Source organism: Saimiri boliviensis, chromosome 13, assembly GCF_048565385.1.
Source record: "Saimiri boliviensis isolate mSaiBol1 chromosome 13, mSaiBol1.pri, whole genome shotgun sequence".
Classification (NCBI taxonomy): domain Eukaryota; kingdom Metazoa; phylum Chordata; class Mammalia; order Primates; family Cebidae; genus Saimiri; species Saimiri boliviensis.
This window is the reverse complement of record NC_133461.1, coordinates 77,961,616-77,987,306: the sequence shown is the minus strand read 5'-3', so window position 1 is coordinate 77,987,306 and position 25,691 is coordinate 77,961,616. Positions and strand designations below refer to the sequence as shown.

The 25,691-nt window shown below is 38.3% G+C and overlaps 1 protein-coding gene across 12 annotated transcripts in view; it reads right to left on the bottom strand.

The window, feature by feature from the left end:
* Positions 1 to 25,691, bottom strand: part of NSD3 (nuclear receptor binding SET domain protein 3) — a 122,431-nt gene that overhangs the window by 76,271 nt on the left and 20,469 nt on the right. For 6 of the 12 annotated variants that reach the window (XM_074383862.1, XM_074383863.1, XM_074383864.1 and 3 more), the window contains exons 2-3: positions 8,764 to 9,482; positions 641 to 712 (exon numbers count right to left, since the gene is read on the bottom strand). In XM_074383862.1, coding sequence (XP_074239963.1) covers positions 641 to 712; positions 8,764 to 9,438 — 747 coding nt within the window. In that variant the 5' untranslated portion in view covers positions 9,439 to 9,482. Of the gene's footprint in view, positions 1 to 640; positions 713 to 8,763; positions 9,483 to 11,727; positions 13,581 to 13,600; positions 13,750 to 25,691 lie in introns of those variants that run through there. The other 6 variants (XM_074383856.1, XM_074383861.1, XM_074383857.1 and 3 more) reach the window with 5 other exon arrangements.

Here is a 25,691-nt window from a genome sequence, read left to right as displayed (position 1 = left end):
TCTCATACCTCCTATCTAAAACTAGCAAAACGGAAGGAGGAAAAATATTAATAAGCCCTACCCCAAATACTGAAAATAGGACTGATGGTTTCTGTTGGCAAATAAAAATTTTTTTTTCAGACAGTCTCGCTCTGTTGCCAGCCACCAGGCTGGAGTGCAGTGGTGCGATCTCAGCTCACTGCAACCTCCGCCTCCTGGGTTCAAGCAATTCTCCTGAGTAGCTAGAACTACAGGCGCACACCACCACGCCCAGCTAATTTTTGTATTTTAGCAGAGATTGGGTTTCACCATGTTAGCCAGGATGGTCTCAATCTCTTGACCTTGTGATCCATCCGCCTCAGCCTCCTGAAGTGCTGGGATTACAGCCGTAAGCCACTGGGTCTGGCCTCTGTTGCCAAATTATTAACAAGGCATGTTAAGAATACACATGATCAATTAAAAAAAAAAATAGGTCATAGTTTTGAAACGGAAAATAATTCACTGAAAATATCCACCTCTCAAACTAGCTCCAAGATTTATTTCAATATAATTTCTGAAATTAAGAAGCACAGTACCATAATAAAATGTGTTGCAATTCAATCATTATGTTTCACCTTCTTCCACCATATGTGATTAGACAGTATTCAGTAAAACAACTTACCGGGGCTTCCTCTTTTAGTACTGGATCTTCCCTTGGTTTTTCGGCTACACTGTCAACCCTCTCATTTGGTCTCTAGGTGAAAAGATATAGGTAAGTTGAATAAAATGGCATTACAGATACAAAAAACGAAAACAGTAACATATAGAAAAAGAAAAACTAAATAAAGAGAATAAAGGGCATTTATTAAATGAACAATATAAGGAGTAAGAATACAACTTAATTAGACATAATGCTGTCTCAACATCCATTTTCCATTCCAGGCCATAGCTTTATCTCTTTTTTCTTATATTGTTACTTTTAAAACTTAATTTCTAAATAAACTGGTAATTTTTCTTTAACGCTCAGATTCTAGAAAAAATAGGTATTCTAAGATTTCTAGTAAGATGTAACTTGAAGGCCGGGCGTGGTGGCTCAAGCCTGTAATGCCAGCACTTTGGGAGGCCGAGGCAGGTGGATCACGAGGTCAAGAGATCAAGACCATCCTGGTCAACAAGGTGAAACCCCGTCCCTACTAAAAATACAAAAAGTTAGCTGGGCATGGTAGCGTATGCCTGTAATCCCAGCTACTCAGGAGCCTGAGACAGAAGAATTGCCTGAACCTAGGAGGCAGAGGTTGCGGTGAGCCAAGATCGCGCCATTGCACTCCAGCCTGGGTAACAAGAGCGAAACTCCGTCTCAAAAAAAAAAAAAAAAAAAGATGTGTAACTTGAAACTTTTCTGGAAAGCAATTTGGCTGTATATATGAAAAGCATTAAATTCTCAGACTCTGACCTTGCAAATCCACTTCTAAGAGTGTGTACTTGAAAATCACTGAGAAATGTAAAAAATATGGATAAGTATGAAGATATGCATACCAGTGCTACTTACAAGAGCTAAGTATTAGAAATAATCTGGATGTCCAAACATCTTAGAATATAGTTAGAATATACTTAGAATATAGTATAGCTAAGTAGAACATATTTTAAAATACCACTAATTACAATGTTATTTTAAAACAGTACATCACAAAGCAGTTTGAATAGTATGATTCAAGTCTTAATAATTATTTTTATGTGCACAGAAAAAAGACTAAAAGGATAGGAAAGTTTACCACCAGGTAATAAAATAAGTGATTTTTTTTTTTTTTGGTGTGTGTGTGTTGGGGGGCGGGGGGACTTTCCTTTTTTTATTTTATTTTTATTTTTTATTTTTTGAGACAGGGTCTTGCTCTGTGGCCCAGCTGGAGTGCAGTGTAGTAGTGATCATGGCTCATTGTAGTCTCAATGCCACAACCTCCTGGGCTCAAGAAGTCTTCCTACCTCAGCCTCCTGAGTAGCTGGGACTACAGACACATGCCACCACACTCAGCAAATTTGTTGTTATTGTTGTTGTTGTGTTGAAATGGGGTCTTGCTATTACTCAGGCTGGTTTCAAACTACCAGGCTCAAGCGATTCTCCTACCTTGGTCTCCCAAAGTGCTGGGATTACAGGTGTAAGCCACTGTGTCCAGCCGGTGCTTTTCTGTATTTGTCAAATTGTCTATAATAAGCATTATGTTACTTTTCTAACCATAAAACCCACAAGTATGTTTTTTAAAAACTAGTTTCTAAAACTCTTTGGCGAGGCAATTTGGAAGTAGCTATCAAAATTCAAAATATGTACACTCTTTAGCAATTACATTTTAGAAATTTATTCTGAAGAAATATGCAAAATACGAAAATCTAAGCAGAGGAATGGTAACGACAGTATTATTTCGTGTCAGTAATCTGCATGTCTACCAATATCTTCCAACTTGTTATTTAAAAACATATAATCTATACATGCCTTGAAAATATTTGGTACAATGTAAACAAAATTGATATCAGTAATTATCTTTTGGGAATGACATTAGGGAAATGGTGAAGAAAGATCTTCTATACCTTTGTATTGTCTTTTCTGTAAAAACAAAGATCCAAATTACTTCTACAATTTAAAAGATTTTTTAGGCTGGATGCAGTCTTAAAATTCTCATTCTATTGTTTCAAAACATTTAAAGATACTGTTGTGAAAAGTATAAAAAGGTTTGGTTTTTTTGAGACAGAGTCTTGCTCTGTTGCTTAGGCTGGATGCAGTGGTGCAATCTCAGTTCATTGCAACATCTGCCTCCTGGGTCCAAGTGATTCTCCTCCCTCAGCCTCCTGAGGAGCTGTGATTACAGGCCTGTGCCACCACACCCAGCTAGTTTTTGTATTTTTAGTAGAGACGGGGTTTCTCCATGCTGGCCAGGCTGGTCTCAAACTCTTAACCTCAGGTGATCCACCCACCTCAGCCTCCCAAAGTGCTGGGATTATAGCCATGAGCCAATGCATCTGGCCTAAAAAAGTTTTTAAGTTTTAGGAAAATGGTATGTTCTATAAGCCAGACTAACGTCTCCAAACTCAAGTATCAATCATTCATTTCATAGTGCCTAGGACATTCCAAGACCAGTTCTAGAAGCTATATAAGCTATATTTAAAGGTGAAACAAACAGATGTGAATCCTGACCCCAAGGAGTTTATAGTTGGACAGGGGAGACTGACATTAAAAAACAGAAACACAAACATCCAGTTATAAAGTAAGCACTGTGGCTGGGCATGGTGTGGCTCACACTTGTCAGCACTTTGGGAGGCCAAGGTGGAAGGATCTCTTGAGGACATGAGTTCAAGACCAGCCTGGACAACACAGTGAGACCCAGTATCTAAAAACAACAAATGTCTGTAGTCCCAGCTACTCTAGGGGGCTGAGACAGGAGAATCGCTTATGCCCTAGAGTTCAGGGCTTCAGTGGGCTATGATTGCCACTGTACTCCAGCCTGGGTAACAGTGAAACTCTTCTCTTAAAACAATAACAAACAAACAAAAAAAGTAAGTGCTAGGAAGAGAAAGATACATAATAGTGTGTGAGCATATATGTATTTTCAGATATGAAGGTCAGGAAAAGCCACTCTATGAAAATAAATTACAATCTAGGAATCAAAGGAAGAATTAGCTTAGTAAAACATGGAGGAAAGAACATTCCAGGAAGAAAAAGTAGCATGTGTGAGATACCTGAGTGAGGTTAAAAATGGTATCAGCTGGGCACAGTGGCTCACACCCATAATCCCAGCACTTTGAGAGGCTGAGGCAGGTGGATCACTTCAAGATCAGCCTGGGCAACATGGCGAGACCTTATCTCTACAAAAAAAAGAGCCAGGCATAGTGACGTGTACCTACATAGTCCCAGCCACTCCAGAGGCTAAGGTGGAAGGATTGCTTGAGCCCAGGAGTTTGAGGCTGTGTGAGTTATGATCACATCACTGCACTCCAGCCTGGGTGACAGAGTGAGACCCTGTCTCCAAAAAAATAAATAAATAAATAAATAAAATAAAAAACAACAATTTCCTTCCAAACCTTATAATTCAAATGTCTTATCTTTTTAAATTTTTCAATTTCTTCCAGATTGTTAGTGTTTCCTTCAGGCTGGTTTGAAACACCATCAAAATCACTTTCAAAAAATTAAATTTTTTTACACAGTCATTTTAAAAGAAAGAAGTGGCTAGGGAGCGAAGGATGCCCAAAAGGATTTATTCTAAGCTTTCAAGACTATATAGATAAGAGAAGGAAAAAGAAGTCAAGTAAGGATGCTGCAATGATAGAGAAGGAGGACCCATTATAAAATGTGCTAATGCTTTAGCAAAACAGATACACCTTGTAGGCATTTAGAGATAGAGACAAGTCTAAGACATTAAAATTAAGTAAAGACAGAGATATCATCTGTGGGTACTAACTCTGTTGCTTTGTCAGAAGGAGAAAGCATCAGAGAAAACGATGACAGTGAGTTACCACTCCTTAATGTTCAGTTCATCTTAATTTTAAATTTATGATTTTGTGGGTATATACCACATAGAAACACCTAAAAATTATGTTAAGAGTGGCTAAAATAAGTTACATTATCCTAAACGTTTCTTTAAAAATTTTAGCTTAGTACTTTTATTAAAACCCAAGAGATTCATTAAGATGAGTAATTACAGTCCAGGTACAGTGGCTCAGACCTGTAATTCCAGCACCCTGGGAGGCCAAGGTGGGCAGATCACTTGAGGTCAGGAGTTTGAGACCAGCCTGGCCAACATGGCAAAACACGGTCTCTACTAAAAATAAAAATAAAAATAAATTAAAAAAAAAAATTAGCTGAGTGTGGTGGTGCACACCTGTAATCCCAGCTACTTCAGGGCTGAGGCACAGGAATCACTTGAACCCAAGAGGCCAGAGGTTGCAGTGAGCTGAGATTGTGCCACTGTACTCCAGCCTGGGTGATAGAGACTCTGCCTCAAAAAAAAAAAAAAAAAAAAAGATTAGTAATACACATCGAATCTGTCAGAATTTCAAACCCTTAATAATAATACCTAAACAAATTTCAAAAACATTGAGTAAAATCATAGTCCCTAAAAGAACAAAAGACTAATGTTAACATTAAAGTTGGAAAGAAAATTTTAAGGTAATAAATTGTATATTTTTATTTCACTTTCTGAATGACTTAAGTTCATAACCTTAAAAATAAAAAGTGTGGGTTGGGCACAGTGGTTCACACCTGTAATCCTAGCACTTTGGGAGCCTGAGGTGGGTGATCACCTAACGTCAGGGGTTCGAGACCAGCCTGGCCAACATGGCGAAACCTCGTCTCTACTAAAAATACAAAAATTAGCTGCGCATGGTGGCACATGCCCGTAATCCCAGCTACTCGGGAGACTGAGGCAGGAGAATTGATTGAATCCGGGAGCTGGAGGTTACAGTGAGCCGAGACTGCGCCACGGCACTCCAGCCTGGGTGACTGAGTGAGACTCCGTCTCAAACAATAAATAAATAAAAATAGAAAATGTGTACGAACAGAATATTTTGCATATAAAGAGTTATTAAGAATTTTAAGGCCTAATACTCTGAGGCTAGAGAACCAAACCTGCTACCTTAGTGTTAATGGGACTGATCCAGTCACTCTGCCTTTTTTTTTTTTTAATTATTTTTGAGACGAAGTCTCGCTCTGTGGCCAGGCTAGACTGCAGTGGTGCGATCTCGGCTCACCACAACCTCTGCCTCCCAGGTTCAAGCAATTCCCCTGCCTAGCCTCCTGAGTAGCTGGGACTACAGGCGTGTGCCACCATCCTGGCTAATTTTTTGTATTTTTCAGTAGAGACAGGATTTTACCATGTTAACTAGGATGGTCTCGATCTCCTGATCTCATGATCTGCCCACGTCGGCCTCCCAAAGTGCTGGGATTACAGGCGTGAGCCACTGTGCCCGGCTCACTCTGCTTTTTATAAGTAGAAATGGCAAGCTAAGGGTTAATAAGACTCTGCCTTGGTGGATTAGCCCACTGAGGTGCTGATGGGAGACCAATGACTGTTTGAATAATTGGGCCTATGCTCACATGCCTGAGGCATTCCACCTGCCAAGGAGGAAGACATACAGAAACATTGCCACATGTTTCTGATTTGGTGGGAGGAAAAACAGCTCATGAAGATTTTTTAAATATACGATTTCAGTGGTGATCTCAGGTCTCCTGCTGCCTAGATGTTTGGACACATTTTCATCGTTGAGAAGATACACTTAGGTTGTTTCAAGTAACAGTCACTCTTCAGAAGGCCAAACAGCTCAGAATTAGGGAGAAACACTTACACATCAAGTACTAAGAAGAAAGTAGCAAGTGAAATCTTAAAATATTGTGTTTTTTATTTGTTTTTGAGACAGAGTCTCACTCTGTCACCCAGGCTGGAGTACAGTGGTACAATCTTGGCTCACTGCAACCCCCATCTCCCAGGTTCAAGCGATTCCTATGCCTCGGTCTCCCAAGTAGCTGGGATTATAGGTACCCACCACCACATCCAGCTAATTTTTTTGTATTTTTAGTTTAGTCGGGGTTTCACCATGTTTGCCAGTCTGGTTTGGAACTCCTGATGTCAAGTGATCCCCTGCCTCAGCCTCCCAAAATGCTGATATTACAGAGTGAGCCATGACGCCTGGACTTAAACATGGAACTCAACTATATGAGGTTTTGTTTGCTCAAAAAAGAACCTATGAGTGGGCTTTTAAGGAACAGTAACAACAAAGTAAAGTAAAAGAAAAAATCTACATAGAAGCAAATCCAGCTCCAGGAGAATTATATCAGACTCTTCTCCAGGAATACAGTTTTCATTATGCCTCCCTGGGGCATCCGGGGGAGGGAAGCTGTTCAGCCAAGTCAGTGGGCTCTTCTTTGGGCTTCCCTTTCACTTCTCAGTCCTCTACAATGCTAAACACCAAGGTCTGGACAACCAGCAGGCATAGGGTATTGCATATTAAAACACTGAAAACAACTGCCCTGAAGGAAGCACTGTAGATGTTCAAGTTAAGGAAATCTAATTTAAAAACATAAGCAGTAATGAAACATTAATTTTTATGTATCTCTAGCTTAGCAAAACCATAACATTAACAATAGGCAAGAGCCGTGGGAGCTCTGGCTTTGAAGGTCTATGGTCAGAATGGAGTACAACTTCTATCACTGCCTTCTTGTGTGATACAATCCAATTAATCAAAATTCAACTAACAAAAACTTACCTCTTCACTTCTTTGAAGGAAGGGAAGAGAGAAGGAGGGAGAAAGGGAGGGAGAGGGAGACAGAGAGAGGAGAGAGGGGGAAAGAGAGAGAAGAAAGAAAGGGGGAGAGAGAAGAAAGGGAAAGAAGGGAGGAATAGAAGATGGAAAAGACAGGAGGTGGGTGAGGGATGGAGAGAGATAGGAATGGGGAGAGGGAGGGAGAGGAAAAGGGATCGAGGGAGAGTGAGAGAGAGAATGAACAAGAAAAAAAACTTGCATTTCCCCCCAAGACTCAACTTTCAGACAGTTGAGAGTAACATTCCAGGCAGTCAATGCCACTTTCTACAGCTATACTTTTGGTCAAAATTGATGTTCTTTTACCCCAAGCTATTGTAAGATCCTAAATAATCAAATAGTAAATTTTGGTCATCATGATTCAATGAAAAGAAAAATGAACTAAAACCCTTAAATTAAAATCTAAACATTCTAAATCTTAGCTGTAACAGTTAACTGAAGGTTTAGGTGTTACAAAGAACTAGGTATAGCAGATATCCAACAAAGACAGAACTGGTTTTAGAATCCCATTGCAAAATGACTACTAGAAACATCACTGATGACAGCAGGCATCTCTACTTTTCATTCATTGCCATACCTTCAATTCTTAGAGCATTGCCAGCACATAGTAGGAGGAGTATTTCACCAACATTTGTTAATGAATAAATAAGAAAACTATAGAAAAATGAGGGAACATGTTGAAATGTCGCAGGTGGACTTTTGAGAATCTAGAACCATTGTGACCTTTACTCCAGAAAAACATTATATGAGTTGAAGTAAGAGAAGCCAGCTACCAAAGAAAAGTGACACATATAAAAGCAGATAGCTGTCACAAAAATAGTTTTCCAAGTCAAAGTTTAGAAAACATTTGCAATTCATATTATGAACTCTTCATTTAAGCTCAATTATTTGTTACATAATTATTATCATTATATTATTGCTAAGCAAATTCAGGCTGAAACCTCAGATATTAAAAAATTCAGCAGCATGTAGCTTAAGTTACCTATAAAGGATGATTTTTATAAAAACTCACCTAAAGTTTTAACAGTATGTATTAATACTAACTCTGACTTTAATAAAAAGATTTCTATGATTTCAGGCTATTTTGTAGCAAACATATTAGCAATGAGTTAAATCTAAGCTCTGCTGGCAAAAGTTGGTCTAAAATAATAAAAATCCAATATAATTAACTATCTTCTCTTTTTGTTTCCTCTTCATTTTCAAAAACCAACAGTCTATTATAAGCAAATAAAAATAACCAAGGCCATTAGGGCAAAGAAACATAAGCAGCAAGATTTGTTTCACGTTTTAAAACTATTTCTTAACAAATCATGTCCATTCATATATTCAACAAATACTCACTCAGCACCTATCGTAATATTCCAAGCACTTTGCTAGTGATTAGAAAAAAGAAGTTACCAGAAAGATTCATATTTACATTTAAGCAGCTAAAAACCAAAAAGATCTCTTGAACTTCCAGTAAATGTGAAATATAACAAAATTTTTCAAAACGACTTTTCAACTTACATTTTGTTCCTCTGGTTCTAATTTGGGGATTTTGTGTGACTTGCGCTCTTCAGATCTAGATGAGTCATGCTTGTTGCTTTTTTTCCTCTTTTCTTTTCTGCTTTCATGCTTTGACTTCGTGTGCTCACTTGCCTGTACTTCATTTAAAAGGTCTCCACAAAGGGAAGACTCAAACAATTCCCTGCCATTCTGGATAGTTTTGGTTATTTTTAGTTTAATTTCAGGTGAGCCAGTCTTCTTTGGAATCACAGTTTGTGGTACCGAAGGAGGAGGTGGTGGCTGTGGAGGGGAAGGTTTTTCCAGAATTTCATGTGGTCTTGTGTTTGGAATTTCTGAATGGTAATAGTCAGTGGGGCTAAAGTTTCTAACTGCACCAAAGCCATTGGCTGATCCATTAGGATACTGATTATACGACTGGTATTTGGTTTGAGGTTCATACATGCTGATTGATGATGGATAGCCATTTGTGAGTGGAGGAAGATCTTCTGTTGTAGCTGGGTACTGAAAGCCTTGCTGCAAGGTAGCTTCATATGGTGTCTGGCCACCATCTTCAGCAATGTCACTGTTGTTATCAAAGGCATCCTCCTGACGGATGTTGGCGGAGTCAATGAGTTGAGGTGGTTGCTGAATTGTGTTTCCCATGATCCCTTGCATGAAAGAGAAAGAGAAATCCATTGTTCTGCTCCAGCATCCTTAACTTTCCCTTTCTCTCATCGGGCCTAAAATTATAAAAGAGGGGATTACAAGGTGTTAATATTATCATAGGCTAGAAGCTAATCAACTGAAAAAGGATTAAACTAAAATGTTTTGAACTCAATTTTCATATCCAGATATGCCTAGACATTAAATATTTCTAAAACAGATAACCAATGTAATTCTGACACAGGGCAAATACCTTTTATCTTCAATGCTTATCTGTTTGAAACTCCCGATTACTTTTCACAACAAGTGTGGCAACAGATTTTATCGTGACTGCCAATACACAAAATAGTTTTGACATTCCTTTTTGTTTCCCAAGTTTAGATGGTAAGTCTCAGGTTAAAACTTGTGTTTGCAAAACAAGCAGTATCCTGACACGTATCAATCTATTTCCATAAGAGCTTCCTTTAAAATCATTCGTATTTTGTCCAGAGGTTGTTTTTATTACAAATATAAAAAAAAAAACTTATTGCAAATTTTTTTTTTTTTTTTTTGGAGACAGAATCTCACTCTGTCACCTAGGCTTGAATGCAGTGGTGCAATCATGGCTCACTACAGGGGTGGGCTCCTGGGCATAAGTTTTTTAAGACTATATCCCTGTTAATTCTGATTAACTGATTGTAGCTGCCTGGAATACTATGAAGAAAGATCCTAAGGTTACATTCCAGTTTGATTCTGTTAATAACAAAATCATTAACAATGCCTATTATTAATAGATTAATAACAGACTGATTAACAGTATCTACCATCCTGGTTCTAGTAGGATTTGGTGTTATAATAAAACAAATAGCCCAAAACGGCAAATGGAAGAGGGAAACAAAGTTGGCAACACACTTTTCAAGTTATATCCAATTATATAGCCACTGTTTGTTCTGCTGTTAGCAAATGGAAATCGTTTTGGAAGTTCTAAAATTACAAACAAATAAGTAAGACTGCACACAAGAAATTGAACCGTGTGTACTGCTTTACATTGGCGGGGGGTGGGAGGGATCTGGATGGAGCACTCTCATTTTCTTAGTGTCTCCTCTGGGTCAGGCACTTTACACATCAGCTCATTTAAGCATCTCAACAACTCTGCAAGATAGGGATTGTGATTTCTGGTTCATAGGTAAAAGAAAGTGAGCTTCAGAGAGGTTAGATAGCCTGCTTAAACCACAAAGCAAAGGGGGAGAACTTGAATTTGGATCTAGGTATGTCTGACTCTCAAGTCCATGTTTTGTGTGTGTGTGTGTGTGTGTGTGTGTGTGTGTGTGTGTGTGTGTGTTCTTTGAGATAGGGTATCATTCTGTTGTCCCAGCTGGAGTGCAGATAACATGCAACCACAGCTCACTGTAGCCTTGACTTCCTGGGCTCACATGATTCTCCCTACTCAGGCTCCCAAGTAGCTGGGACTACAGGCACATACCACACCTGGCTAATTTTTTTTGTATTTTTTGGAGTTTCAGTATGTTGCCCAGGCTGATCTCAAGCTCCTGATGTCCATGATTTTTACTACTGTATCACTTCTGTTTCCTTCAGCTATCCGTTCTGGAAAAATAATTCTTTTGTACGGGTACTTTATTTCTTGGTCACTACCAAAATTACAAATACTCGAATAACTACCAGTATCACTTACATAGCACTTTGTATGTGCCAGGCACCATTCCAAGTGCTTTACATAAGTACTACGTTTAATCCTCCCAACAACCTTCATGTAGATATTATCTCTTACCATAGATAGGGAAATAGAGGCACAGAGAAGTTAAATGACTTGCTCAAGTGCACATGGCTAGTAATTAATTGACAGAGCTAAGAGTCAACCCAAGCTGTCTCCTTCCAGGGTCTGTGCTTCGGATTAGCATATCCTACTTACTGACAATGTTTAAGAACTAAAACATTACCTTAATTTAACCTTTGGCAAAAATGTATAGCTCACAGCAACAGACGTAAGAAGGAAATGTTTAAAAATTCTGTTAACAACTACACGGGCAGGAATCAAAAGTTCTCATTTATACTTCCAACTTGAAGGCAAGTCAAATAATGACATCTAACAAAATGCAACCTGTGTTTTTGGTTCTTGTAACTGTCATATACAAGATCAACTTCCAGATTAGTCTCCCAAATTATAGTCTTCAGGGTTTTTCAAGCATATGTATTCAGAGACAGATTTCTGATGCTTTTAATTGAGTTTCAAACAAAAGAAGCTTTAGATTTTCCCCTTTTCCTGTCTTCTTTACCCCAACTCCAAATATTTTATTTTAGTCTCAACTAAGAAAATAACATTACCTTCTTACAATTACATAGGAGTCCACAGAGTGAACTCATACGCATTCGTATTGCAGAGTGTTTTCATTTACATTTGTATTTGATCCTCAAAACAACTCTGTAAGGATGACAGGGCAAGGTGTGTATTAGCTTCATTTTTTTAGGTAACTACATGGAACATCTGAGATACTGACTTTCCCAAGCTCACAAAGCTAATTAGTGATTAAACTTGAAAAATAATCAGTCTCCTGATTTCTAATCCTGTATTCTTTTTCACAATATTCCACTGCCAGAGAATAACCAACTACTTAAGGACAACTACACTAAACTCTTAAAAGTCATTAGTTCAAAACTAATTGCACTGTCCTTTTCCTAGTTCAATGTCCCCTTCAGACTACCCCAATCTGTCATTGCTTCCACCACTTTTCTAGCTTCTCAGACTAGAAATCTCAGGCTCATAGGTGATTGATTGTCCCCTCTTTGTTAAGCCATAAAACTAGTCATTTAACAAATCCTGCATTTTTTTCCTTTGAAGTATTCTTCCCAGTGCTTCAATTGAATCTAAAGTGAGGGGAATAATCAGACAAATCCAAAATGGGGGATATTCTCCCAGACAACTGGCCTGGGCTCTTCAAAAAAGCTAAAGTCTAAAACAAACAAAAGGTGCAAAGACTATTCTAGATTTAAAAAGATTTACCAACTCAATACAATGCATGCACTTTGATTAAATCCTGAATTTAAATACATACAAACACACAGATTAAACATATATTGTGGAGACAACTATAGAATTTTAAATATGAACTGTCTTTAAACAATGGAGCTATTCATTTCACCGGCCTGATAATGCTATTCTGTTTATATAAGAGAATGTTCTCATTCTTAGGAGAGCTATGCTGAAATACATAAAGTGTCATGGTATCTACAACTTTCAAATGGTTCAGGATTTTTAAAAAGGTACATATACCTAGAGTAAAGCAAATGAGACAAAATGTTAACAATTGACGAATCTAGATGTTGAATGAAATATTCTTCAACTTTTCTAAAGGTTTGAAAATTTTAGCCGGGCACGGTGGCTCAAGCCTGTAATCCCAGCACTTCGGGAGGCCGAGGCGGGTGGATCACAAGGTCGAGAGATCGAGACCATCCTGGTCAACATGGTGAAACCCCGTCTCTACTAAAGATACAAAAAATTAGCTGGGCATGGTGGCACGTGCCTGTAATCCCAGCTACTCAGGAGGCTGAGGCAGGAGAATTGCTTGAACCCAGGTTGCGGTGAGCCGAGATCGTGCCATTGCACTCCAGCCTGGGTAACAAGGGCGAAACTCCGTCTCAAAAAAAAAAAAAATTTTTTAAATGGAAAAGTTGCGGGGGATGGAAGGGAACAACAAATAATTTGGCTAGTGTTTGGAAGAAGTACTAAAAATAAGCTACAGGTCCCTAAGGTGGTATGAACCTCCATTAAATTCTGGTGCCATGTTCTGAGCAAACAAGCTAAATAGGCCACATTGTTACATTTTCTAGAAATCCTAAGCATGAAGAGGACCATACTTCTTCATACTCTGCCTCCAAATAATACAATAATGCAATCAAGAAAGCAGTTTTGGTAGTTTATAAAAACAGATATTTTGGGACCACAACTAAATTTCTTTACATAGTTGATTTTTATGTATAATGGAGTCTGGTGGCCAGCCTTCAAAAAGCAGACACACCAACTGATACAATGGTTAAGACCTCACTAAATTAGGAGGCTCTACTCAGCACCATGTTTGAGAGTACAAGTTCAGAATCAAACTAAGTTCAAAAACATACCAAGTTCTGCTGGCTGTGTGACTTTAGGTGACTTTTTCATTATCCCTAATCCTCAGTTTCCTTAGCCAGAAATTGTAAATACCTGTAATTGTGTACCTTGTACAGGGTTGCTGTAACAATTAAGAGTTAATCCATGAACAGCACTTAAGACAGTGCCTGGCATACAGTCAGAGCCTGGCCACTTGTTGGCTCTTTATTATTATCATTCATTGCAATGCTGGGTACACAGACCTGGTAAAAAATAAAATAAAATAAAATAAAAATAAATAAATAAATCACTGACCTAAAAGCACTTTCAATCTCTTCAGTAAGACATGTACGATTTTCTAAGACACATAAAATAGTAGCAAACAATGTGAAACAGAAGGTGACTAAGAATTGAAATTGTGTTACTACTACAATTATAACAGACATTTGAGGAGAAGAACAATGCTGGTTAAGGAGGCATTCAGGGCATGAGAAACAAGCAGGATGTGGAAGTAAGATGTTCTTCACACACTGTGCTTTTAAAACTGCTTGGTACAGGCCAGCAAGAATATTTACACCTTTGTCCTTAATAAATCCCTGATAAAGACAGTATGTTCAATTTATTTTTAAGACAATAATATTAATGGCTAACATTTGAGAGCTTAGTGTCAGTACTATCCTAAACATTTTATATTTGTTATACTATTTTACTTTGTGGAACACGCCTTTGAGGAAATACTATTACTATCCCATTTTACAAATGAAAAATCAAGGCCAGTATGATTAATAACTTGTCCATAGTCCAGATCAAGTAAATGGAGGATTCAAACACACACTGTTCTACAGCACTGGCTTTTAACAAGTAAGCTTACTTCCCACAATCCCTAAATATGTAAAGTAAACAACAACAACAACAACAGAACCTCACTGACATTTTGTCACTCCCACTCCCCAAAGTTAACTAACAATCTGGTGGAAGACTAAATAATTGTACTAATCTATCCATTCTATTATGTACTTTCAAGTAAATGAAATCGCCACATGAAACCATTTCTGATCAATTTTTCCTCTGAAGAATGTTTCTAGGCTAATTTTTTTTAAAGATAAATCAATCAATGAATACATCTTATTTTGTTGAAACTATACAGTTTTAAATAAGGAAAAATAGTTGAAAATTATCAATCAAAGCTTTAGTGCTCTTATTTGTTATTTACCAACTTATTCATGGTGGTGGGGGTGGTGGTGGGAAAATAGAAAAGTTTATAGAATCCTTAAGCCAAATCACAGATACAGAGTTTAAAAATAAAAAACAAAAAACAAAAACAGGAAAAGAAATCAAGCCAGACATAGTGGCTCATGCCTGCAATCCCAGCTACTTAGGAGGCTGAATGAGGGGGACTGTTTGAGGTCGGGCATTCAAGACCAGCCTAAACAATGCCCTTCCTCTAAAATAAAAAAAAAAGGGCAAGAGGAAGAAAGAAAGAAATCATGTTATATGTTTCAGATGAACAACTTCAGCCTATAAATGTCAATTAAGTATTCATAATATGCTAAATTTAGAGTTTAAGTGACTGTAACAAATTCATAAACAATTATTTTTGTGGAATGTATTGCTGGATTCCACTTTATAGAATTACATGTTGTGCTGCATATATTCATTCTTTTTCTATGTTTAAAATGCCAATTGCTTCTCAATGATAGAAACTTTTTATTTTATTATACTTCAAAATTCCTTATGCCTGGAGCAGTGGCTCACACTTACAATCCCAGCACTTTGGGAGGCTGAGGTGGGTGGATCACCTAAGGTCACAAGTTTGAGACCAGCCTGGCCAATATGGCAAAACTCTGTTTTTACTAAAAATACAAAAATGAGCCAGGCGTGGTGGTGCTGCACCTGTAATCCCAGCTACTCAGGAGGCTGAGGCAGGAGAATCATTTGAACCCGGGAGGCAGAAGTTGCAGTGAGCCGAGATCACACCACTGCACTGGAGCCTGGGTGACAGAGTGAGACTCCATTTCAACCACCACCACCACCACCACCACCACTTCCTTACATTGATATCATTATTTAAGTCTTTTGGAATTAGAAGTGGTTTTTTTTTTTTTTTTTTTTTTTTTTTTTTGAGACGGAGTTTCGCTCTTGTTACCCAGGCTGGAGTGCAATGGCGCGATCTCGGCTCACCGCAACCTCCGCCTCCTGGGTTCAAGCAATTCTCCTGCCTCAGCCTCCTGAGTAGCTGGGATTACAGGCACGCACCACCATGCCCAGCTAATTTTTAGTATTTTTAGTAGAGACGGGGTTTCACCATGTTGACCGGGATGGTCTCGATCTCTCGACCTCGTGATCCACCCGCCTCGGCCTCCCAAAGTGCTGGGATTACAGGCTTGAGCCACCGCGCCCGGCCAGAAGTGGTTTTAAGATGTCATGTAAGTTGCCTATTTCTGTTTTCAGACCCAGCTACTCTACAAATACATTCCTAGGTTAATTTGGTTTTTTTTTTTGTTTTTGTTTTTTTTGTTTTTTTTTGAGACAGAGTTTCGCTCTTGTTACCCAGGCTGGAGTGCAATGGCACGATCTCGGCTCACCGCAACCTCCGCCTTCTGGGTTCAAGCAATTCTCCTGCCTCAGCCTCCTGAGTAGCTGGGATTACAGGCACGCACCATGCCCAGCTAATGTTTTGTATTTTCAGTAGAGACGGGGTTTCACCATGTTGACCAGGATGGTCTTGATCTCTCGACCTCGTGATCCGCCCGCCTCAGCCTCCCAAAGTGCTGGGATTACAGGCTTGAGCCACCGCACCCGGCTTCCTAGGTTTATTTGTAAATCTAACCACATCACTCTTCCTGATTAAAATCCTTCACTGGTTTCCCATTGCCCAGAAAAAGGCAAAGCACCTAGACTGACAGATCATATAAGGCCCTCCAAGCAAGGTCTCTAAGCTACCTCTTCAACTCCAAGTCACTTTTGTACCCTAGTAATTTGAAATCACTAGAAATTTCTGTGCACACTATGATTTCACTCCTCTGGGCCTTTACTAACAGTATCTCCTAACCATAATATACCCTTTTACTTTTTAATTTTTTTGCTTGACTCTTAACCATCTTTTGAGCTCAGAATGTCATTTCCAAGAAGGAGTCACTTAAGCTCTAAGTTAGTCTGAGTAACTTTCCTCTACATTCTAAGATATTCTATGCATGCTTCTTAGAATTAATCATAAAACAATCTGTTTATGTGAGTTTTCTTAAGAGCAAGAAGTAATGTTATTTCCATACTCTTGGAACCAAACTCAAAGGCTCAGAGGAGGGGTTTCAATGAATCTTTCACTCTATTGCATAAACTTAAGAGTTATTTCATATAAATGAAATGCTTCACAGAGCTGCTGTGGGTCTTTGCATGAAGGTAGTAACAGAACATAAAAGCAGTTACCATCTCCTCAGGTAAATATCCTTGGTAAAATGTGACTAACGACTGCTTTCTTAGATGCCACTGAGATTCTCTTTAGTTGTGGGCTTAACTTTCATGAAGGTTTAAAGTTCCAACAGGCTGGCATGAAGTCAAATAAACTTTCAGAGGGAGTGTTAACCCAACTGAAGATCAAGATATATAAAAAAAAGAAACTCATGTGAATATCCATTTAAAACCTTATTAATAATGTAGATCTGAAATTCAGAATGTAGAAGCTCTCAAAATATAATTGTCATAGTTGCAGTTAATTGAATCAGCATGAAAATCAATCTGTTTTCCAAAGCTGTTCTAGTAAACATAATCAATCATACTATAAAACAAAGTGTACTTGATAGATCTACATTAGAATTTTTACAACTAAAAAAAAAAGTAGTAGAATATGATTTTCATAACAGAGAGGAAGAGGGTGGTCTTCTTTAACCCCAGGATAAACAAAGGATCCAGATGTTTCTTTATGTGAACTGCTGCAAGGAATATTTCTCAAGGTTTATGATAAATCAACACTCAATGTGTTTCCATAGTAACAGGAATGGAGTGCATGCAGACAGTCTACAGTAATGAACCAGTTATGCTGGTTCTTGAAAACCTGGCATTTTCACTGTTTGGCAATTTCTGCAGCAAGAACATTATTTAAAAAAAAAAAAAAAAACTTTTGGCCATGCAAAGTGGCTTATGCCTGTAATTCTAGCACTTTGGGAGGCTGAGGTGGGTGGATCACGAGGTCAGGAGTTCGAGGCCAGCCTGGCCAATATGGTGAAAGCCCGTCACTACTAAAAATACAAAAATTAGCTGGGTGTGGTGGTGGGCACCTGTAGTCCCAACTACTCAGGTGGCTGAGGCAGAAGAATCACTTGCACGCGGGAGGCAGAAGCTGCAATGAGTTGAGATTGTGCCACTGCACTCCAGCCTGGGCGACAGCAAGACTCTGTCTCAAAAAAAAAAAAAAAAAAAAAAAAAAAAAAATTAAAGACATATAATGTTGGCAGGGCACGGTGGCTCTTGCCTGTAATCCCAGTACTTTGGGAGGCTGAGGTGGGCGGATCACAAGATCAAACATTTGAGACCAAACTGGCCAACATGGTGAAAACCCATTTCTACTAAATACACAAAAAAATTAGTTGGGCGTGCCAATAATCCAAGCTATTCAGGAGGCTGAGGCAGGAGAATCGCTTGAACCCAGCAGGCAGAGGTTGCAGTGAGCCGAGATCACGCCACTGTACTCCAGCCTGGGCGACAGAGCAAGACTCCTTCTCAAAAAAAAAAAAAAAAAAAAAAAAAGATACATAATGTTGAAAAACTAGAGGGTCATTTCGTTTTAAAATCAAAAGACTGAAATGCAGTACATAAAGACAAGATTAAGCATAGATGCTGTGAAGTATGAAGCAAGAACTATCAAATACATTCATATACTAATTTTAAACTGAATGATCACTTAATGTTTCAGTGATCATGTATTTGGATCCTGTCTCTGAAATCAATTTAATATGTACATATACGCAAAGCCCCCCTAAAAACATCTTCTGAATATGACTCACATTTAATCATAGAATATGAAGATCTCTGAGAGACAAAATCAAGGGAGATTCTCATTTTACAATTTTTTCCCCAAACTGACACCAAGAAGAAAATGGGGGGAAAAGAAACAGTTCATTTTTTTCCAATGCAAGACCAAAAAAAAAGAAACAGTTGATTTTTAAAAAAATATGCTCCATTATTTTCAGTACATGGGTTTGCTAGAGTGAAACCAAAAACTCTACAAAGAAAAAATGCTTACATACAGAAAGATGCTAAAATCCTCTAATGTCAGTTTTTAAAAAAGACTCCATTATTTCTGGTTCTGTGTTCTACTAATATTTTAATCTAAGTATATGATCAGAGTGATCCTTTGACTGTAAGATATAAATTCTGGTATTGCTCATTTTGGCTTTCCTAATTTAAAAATTTTGGGTAATATAGTAACAAATATGTATTGTTTAAAAATAAAGGAGGTATATTTTTAATGCTATTTGTTGTAAAACTAAAAGCCCCTCATCCCTATTTGAAGTAAAACATACATATTTTTAAAGAACCCAAACACATACCTTTAAAAATCAGCAAAATCAAACTGCTATGAAGTATGAACAGAAGCAAAAGTCAATTTCTACCCTCTGGACAGGACACAAATTACACTAAAAATCAATATTTTTCCTTTGCAAGCCATGAGTCCTTTCTAATCACATTTTAACTTCACCCTCACCCCACACGTACAAAAGAAAAAGCAGAGATGGGGGTGGGGACTTACAGAGGAAACAAAAAGTAAAAACCAACCACCTGGTTCTAAGAACTTGACCACACCCCTATGGTACCAAAAAGGAAACGAACAACAATGTTTATCTTTTATTCACCAAAAGCAGCTAGAATCGATAGGATCTAATCTAGCCCTCATTACAGACAAAAGCAATAACCAAATTTGGTACAGTGACAATACAACTCAATGTTAACTTTCAAACAAAATGGATCCTGGTTGAAAACATGTTGTCAAGGAAATAAAAATGAAAAAACAAATCCAAGTGATTGTTCCGTTTGTCTTTAGATTATTTTAGCCTTTGAGGAAACCAACACTATCTATAAAATAGAGCTCACTATTTTATACACAAACAAAATACAGTGTTTTTAATGGCATCCAAGTGTTATACAGTTGGCAATTATAGTTACCCAAAAAGTCTGAACCGCGATAGTACAGATGCAAATTATTTCTGACTAAACTGTGGGTATTTCCTCTCAAACATTTTTTTATTTTTTGAGACAGCCTTTGTCACTGAGGCTAGAGTGCAGTGGTGCAATCACAGCTCATGGCAGACTCGACTTCCTGAGCTCAGGTGATTCCCCCACATCAGACTCCCAAGTAGCTGGAACTATAGGCATATACCACCATGCTTGGCTAATTTTTAAATTTTTTTGTAGAGACAGGGTTTTGCTATGTTGCCCAGGCTGGTCTTGGACTCCCGGACTCAAGCAATCGTCCTACTCTGGCTGGGATTACAGCCATGAGCCACTGCGCCAGTCCAAACAATTTCTTGAATTCCCATGTTAATGCATATACTTGGACTTCTCAGACTCCAAGGCCATTATATATTAATTTTACAGGCACTTAACACATTTCTAGTTCTCCTATGGTTTTTTAAATAAAAACTTGAGGATGTCAAAATTATGAGGTTTGAAAAGACTGCTGGTCAAATTCTGAATCATTTAAAGAAGTTTACTACCATTCTGGTTGAGGCTGACTCTCAAAGTTTAAGGCTATGATTTAGGGGAAAACATTTTCCTGCACTACTTTTCAATGGTTATACTAATAAAACATCAAAAATTCTTCAAATGACACAAAGGACTTATACAGCATTTTAGTATGTAAAACAAATGTTCTATATTAGTAAATCTTATCTGTATATCTTGACTTAAAGGTACTTTCCGTTGTAGCCTTTTAGAAAGAACTCTAAGCTGCTGACTAATTTCTGGGTTAAACTGGAAAATCTGCTTGGTTTAAAAGTAAACAATTTGGGAAAAATACATTCCCTTTATATTTTCATGTAATTTTACTCACTTTTCTCCAAGACATGAAACAAATCATGTCATTTTTGTATAATTACTAACAACATGTATCCAAAACAAAGTAGTCTAGCTCCATCTATATATAATAAACTCAAGATGTATCAACAGAAGTTACCCTTCTAGAACAGGATTTGCTATATGACATTTAGTCATTAAATTACTAAGAAAAAGCATAAGAAGGACCACTCTTTTCAATAAATGAAGGAGGTTTTTTTTTTTTGTTTTTTTTTTTTTTTGAGTCAGAGTCTCACTCTGTCACACAGGCTGGAGTGCAACGGTGTGATCTCAGCTCACTGCAACCTCCTCCTCCCAAGTTTAAGCAATTCTCCTGTCTCAGCCTCCTGAGTAGCTGAGGTTACAGGCACATGCCACCACGCCCAGCTAATTTTTTAATTTTTAGTAGAGATGGAGTTTTGCCATGTTGGCCAGGCTGGTCTCGAACTCCTGACATCAAGCGATCCACCTGCCTTGGCCTCCCAAAGTGCTGGGCTTACAGGCACTGCTCCTGGCCAGAAATAAATTATGTTTGATAATTGAACAATAGAAACAAAACAAATAAATATTTGTGATTTTCTCTTCTCTTCACTAAGATATGGTATATCTGTCTTCCTTTTTTGGGGTCTCACTATGTTGCCCAGGCTCGAGTGCAGTGGCTATTCACACATGGAATCATAGTGTCCTGCAAACTTGAATTCCTGGGCTCAAGTTATCTTCCCTCGAGCAGCTGGGACTAATGGTACACACTAATGCCCCTGAGTTGTCCTATTTTATTTCTTTTATTATTATTATTTTTTAAGACAGGGTCTCACCATGTTGGTCAGGCTGGTCTTGAACTCCCGACCTCAGGTGATCTGCCCGTCTTGGCCTCCAAAGTGCTTGGATTACGGGCATGAGCCACCACACCCGGTCTTGTCCTATTTTCTTATACACACAGTAATAGTCCTATATAATGCCCTGTTAATCTATCAAATTTACTCAATTTAAATAAGAATTTAAAAGTCACATATAATTCAATTTACATGAAATGTCCAGAAGAGGCAAATTCACAGACAGAAAGATGATTGGTGATTCCCAGAATTTGGAAGGATGGAAGGAATGGAGGGTGACTGCTAATAGATTAGAACATTCTGGAATTAGGCAGTGGTGATGATTGCACAACCTTGGGAATATACTAGAGATCACTAAATTGTATACTTTAAAAGTATGAATTTTATGCAATGTAAATTATATCTCAACAAACAAATGCTCTTAAAAAAATCAACAAAGCATTTATGTATGTTTCTCAATAATAAAGTTTCCAATACGTAAAGAATTACTAATTTATATACATATTAAATCTGCTTAAAATGAAAAGCTTTATTCTTATTATTAAGCTACAGTAATTAGAAGGTACTAGCAAAAGATGGACAATGAAACAGAATAAGATCCTAAACACAGAACCATTCTATGGGAATGTGACATATGACAGGAGCAGCACTGCAGAGTAGTAAGGAAATGATAAAACATTCAAACACTGGTCCTGGGACAACTGCTTATCCACAGAGAAAAAACTTAGATCCTCACCACATAATATACCAAACCAACCCCAGGTGGATTAAAGATCTCATATACACAGCACATCTTTCAAACTTTTAAGAAAAATCAGGCCTGACATGATGGCTTACGCCTGTAGTTCTGGCACTTTAGGAGGCCAAGGCGGGCTGATCACAAGGTCAAGAGATTGAGACCATCCTGGCCAACATGGTGAAAAAGATAGCTGCAATGAATAAATTAAAGCTCAGTTCTACCTTTCAACTTTCTTCCAGATCTGCCCGATTCTTGCTATGTTCATTGGCTGTGTCTTATCATTTCTCAACTACATTTGAACAACATCTTATTAGCTGTTCTTCTTGCTTCCAACCTTGTCTACCTCCAATCCACCCTCTACAACATTGACAGTGCTTAAGAACAAAACTCCAAACCATTTAAATTTAGTAACATCCCATGGCTCTTCATGCCTCAGCATAAAATCCAAAAACCCTTCATAATGTGGCTCCTGCTTCTCTGTCTGGCTACCTCTCCTGATGCTTTGGCCTGCCCACCTTGCCCTCCACCTTCCTAGCTTTTCCTGTCTCATCTCTCACTCATCCTTAAAGATTCTATTCAGAAGTGTGAAAATACTCCAAGAAGCTTTTCCAGAACATCCCCACATACCACACACCCTCTGAAGCCAGGTCACATATTCCCTTCTGCTGGCGTGGCATCCTACTACAGTCAGAGCACTAAACACATTCTACAGGGCCACCTTGACATACAGAAAGGGTGTGTGCATAAGTGAATGTGACCTCAAAATATGTGTGTAAGAAAGAATAGTAAAATACTTTATTACAGAAATTCTGGACACCAGCTGCTGTTTGTTAACTGCCCTCTACATGTTGAGACAAGGCTGTGCCGAGGTTCAGGTCAAAAGCTCCTCCCTTCCCACTCTGCTGCTGCTACAATAGGAAGGTGACCCAAAGTTAACAGCCAGTTGTCCCCACCCCAACCTACACAGGCTTCTCTGATGAAACGAATATTTATTGAGCACCTATTGACCAGACACTGAGCTAAGCACTAAAGTTATATGGATGAAAATTCAGACAAGGTCCTTACAGCCATACAGCTTACATCACCATATGGAAGAGATGGAGGCAAAAAGGAAAGTGCTGGAGATGAGGCTTGGACATTGCCTTTTGTGAAATGCATTTATTGATTTCATACTGAGTACCCGCATGATGTCAAGTCTTGGGTGTCAGAGAACAAATCCTTGTTTTCTGATCCCTAATGACAGAAAGGGAGAAGTGCCCTGGATGACAAAGGGAAATATCCAGAGTTGAGAAGCTGGGGGTGTGGGGATGGGGAGAGAGGGGGCAGGGGACCTCAGACATTTCTGGCTTAAGAAACAAGTTCTAACCTGTAGTAGAGGAGAAAGAAGCTCCTTTCCAAAGACCTACAATAAACCAGTACCTAAAAGACTTTCCACTGAGAACCTTTTTGGCTTCTTAATATCACAGGTTTTAAATGATCTAGATTTTTAGAAGGGCTTTTCTTGATACGTTGCAAAATCAAATTATAAGTATTTAATAAAAGCACACTATAAAACTCCAGGAAATAAAAACAATTTAAATGCCAGAGAATATGGACAGACTGAAAGTTTGAGGACATGAAACTAGTTCATCCTTGAATCCCCAGAGCCAACTACAGTGCCTGGCACACTATCAATAAACAAATCAATCCTAACAGAAGAGAGTATCACAGTAAGGGGGCGGGGGGGGGGGGGCAAGATCAGATTAACCATTTAGATAGCTTAATATGTGCTAATACCACCATTAAGTAACTAGTATTATTGAAATATCACAGGGTGTTTTTTAATAGCATGCATTTTGAATTGAGCGTAGATTTGCTTTTTACTTCCTAAGGCCTCATAAATGTATCGACACTCAGAGGAAAACACAAACAAATTTTGCCCCAATTACTTTTAAACTTTTAAAAAAGTTTAGTATATAATTTTTTTTTTAATTTTAGCAAGTAATCTTTTCGGCAGAAAATTAAAATTAGAGGATATTTTATTAAGTGTTCAAAATACGGAGTGTAACACAACATCCAAAAGAGTCATAACCTGACAACAATTTTTTTCCAAGAAACTTTAAACATTTACATAACCACATTTAATATGATGTGCTCTTCCATGAATCTAATAATAATTCTACAAGCATATATAAACGATTGACAACATACTATGATTTATATTTTCCTAAGCAGTGGGTATGTTATGACATGAAGCTTTGTCTTTTGTATCAGTATATAAAACCTACATTCATGAATAGGATAACAAAAACTGTCACATCATCATCACTGTAGAACGTAACTCATGATGAGAATCTGAAACTCTAATAAAATGATTTCCTTTTTTGTATCATTTATAGACTAATACAAAACCTGTGCTCAACATAAAATCAATTTATTTTAGAATGTCATGATATTTAGGTATCTCTGAGCAACTTCAGTAACCAGAGAATTGCGAAATGCGTGCTGATAACTAAAGTTCAGATTTGTGGCTTCATTCATGGAAAGAAAAACAAAACAAAACTACGTCCATGTTAATGAAGGCACTGGGTACTTCTACATCTTGTTCACTGCTGTAACCCTATCCCCTAGTATGTGAGGAAAGAAAGCTGCTAAATGAATATAGGAATGGCAGCAAACACAATGCCGCAATGTTGGCCTATACCATTCAGGTGGGGCCAACATAATCACAAGGACCCTTATCATTCTTTTGGTGGGAAGGATCAAGAGTCAGAGAGAGATTTAAAGACTGCTGACTGAAAATGGAGGAAGAGGGCCGAGCATGATGGCTCACGCCTGTAATCCCAGCACATTGGGAGGCACAGGCAGGCAGATCCCTTGAGGTCAGGACTTTGAGAGCAGCCTGGCCAACATGGTGAGACTCTGTCTCTACTAAAAACACAAAAATTAGCTGGGCATGATGGCACATGCCTGTAATCCCAGCTACCAGGGAAGCTGAGGCAGGAGAGTCGCTTGAACCCGGGAGGCAGAGGTTGCCATGAGCTGAGATTGCGCCACTGCACTGTAGCCTGGGCAACAGAGTTAAGACTCCATCTCAAAAAAAAAAAAAAAAAAAAAAAAAAAAAAAGGAAGTAGCCAGATAAATCAAGGTAACAGCTTCTCTCCTAAAGCCTCCAGAAGGAATGCAGCTCTGCCAACACCTTGATTTTAGTCCCATGTCAGACTTCTGACAATCAAGAAATGCAAAAAAATAAATCTGTGTTGTTTTAAGCCATTACGTTTGTTGTAATTTGCTACAGCAGCCACAAGGGTTTTTCTGAAAGCCTTTCCACTCACTTGGTCATCTTCAGTTTCATGAGCATCCCTGTAAGTGAGAAGGAGAGGAGTCCTCTTAGATTCATTAACCTAAGATTTGGGGTACCCAAAATAGAAATAATCACTTTAAAAAAAGTCTTAGACTAGGCACAGTGGCTCACACCTATAATCTCAGCACTTTGGGAGGCCAGGGCAGGTGGATCACTTGAAGTCAGGAGTTCAAGACCAGCCTGGACAACAAGGTGAAACACCGTGTCTACTAAAAATACAAAAAAAAAAAAAAAAATTTAGC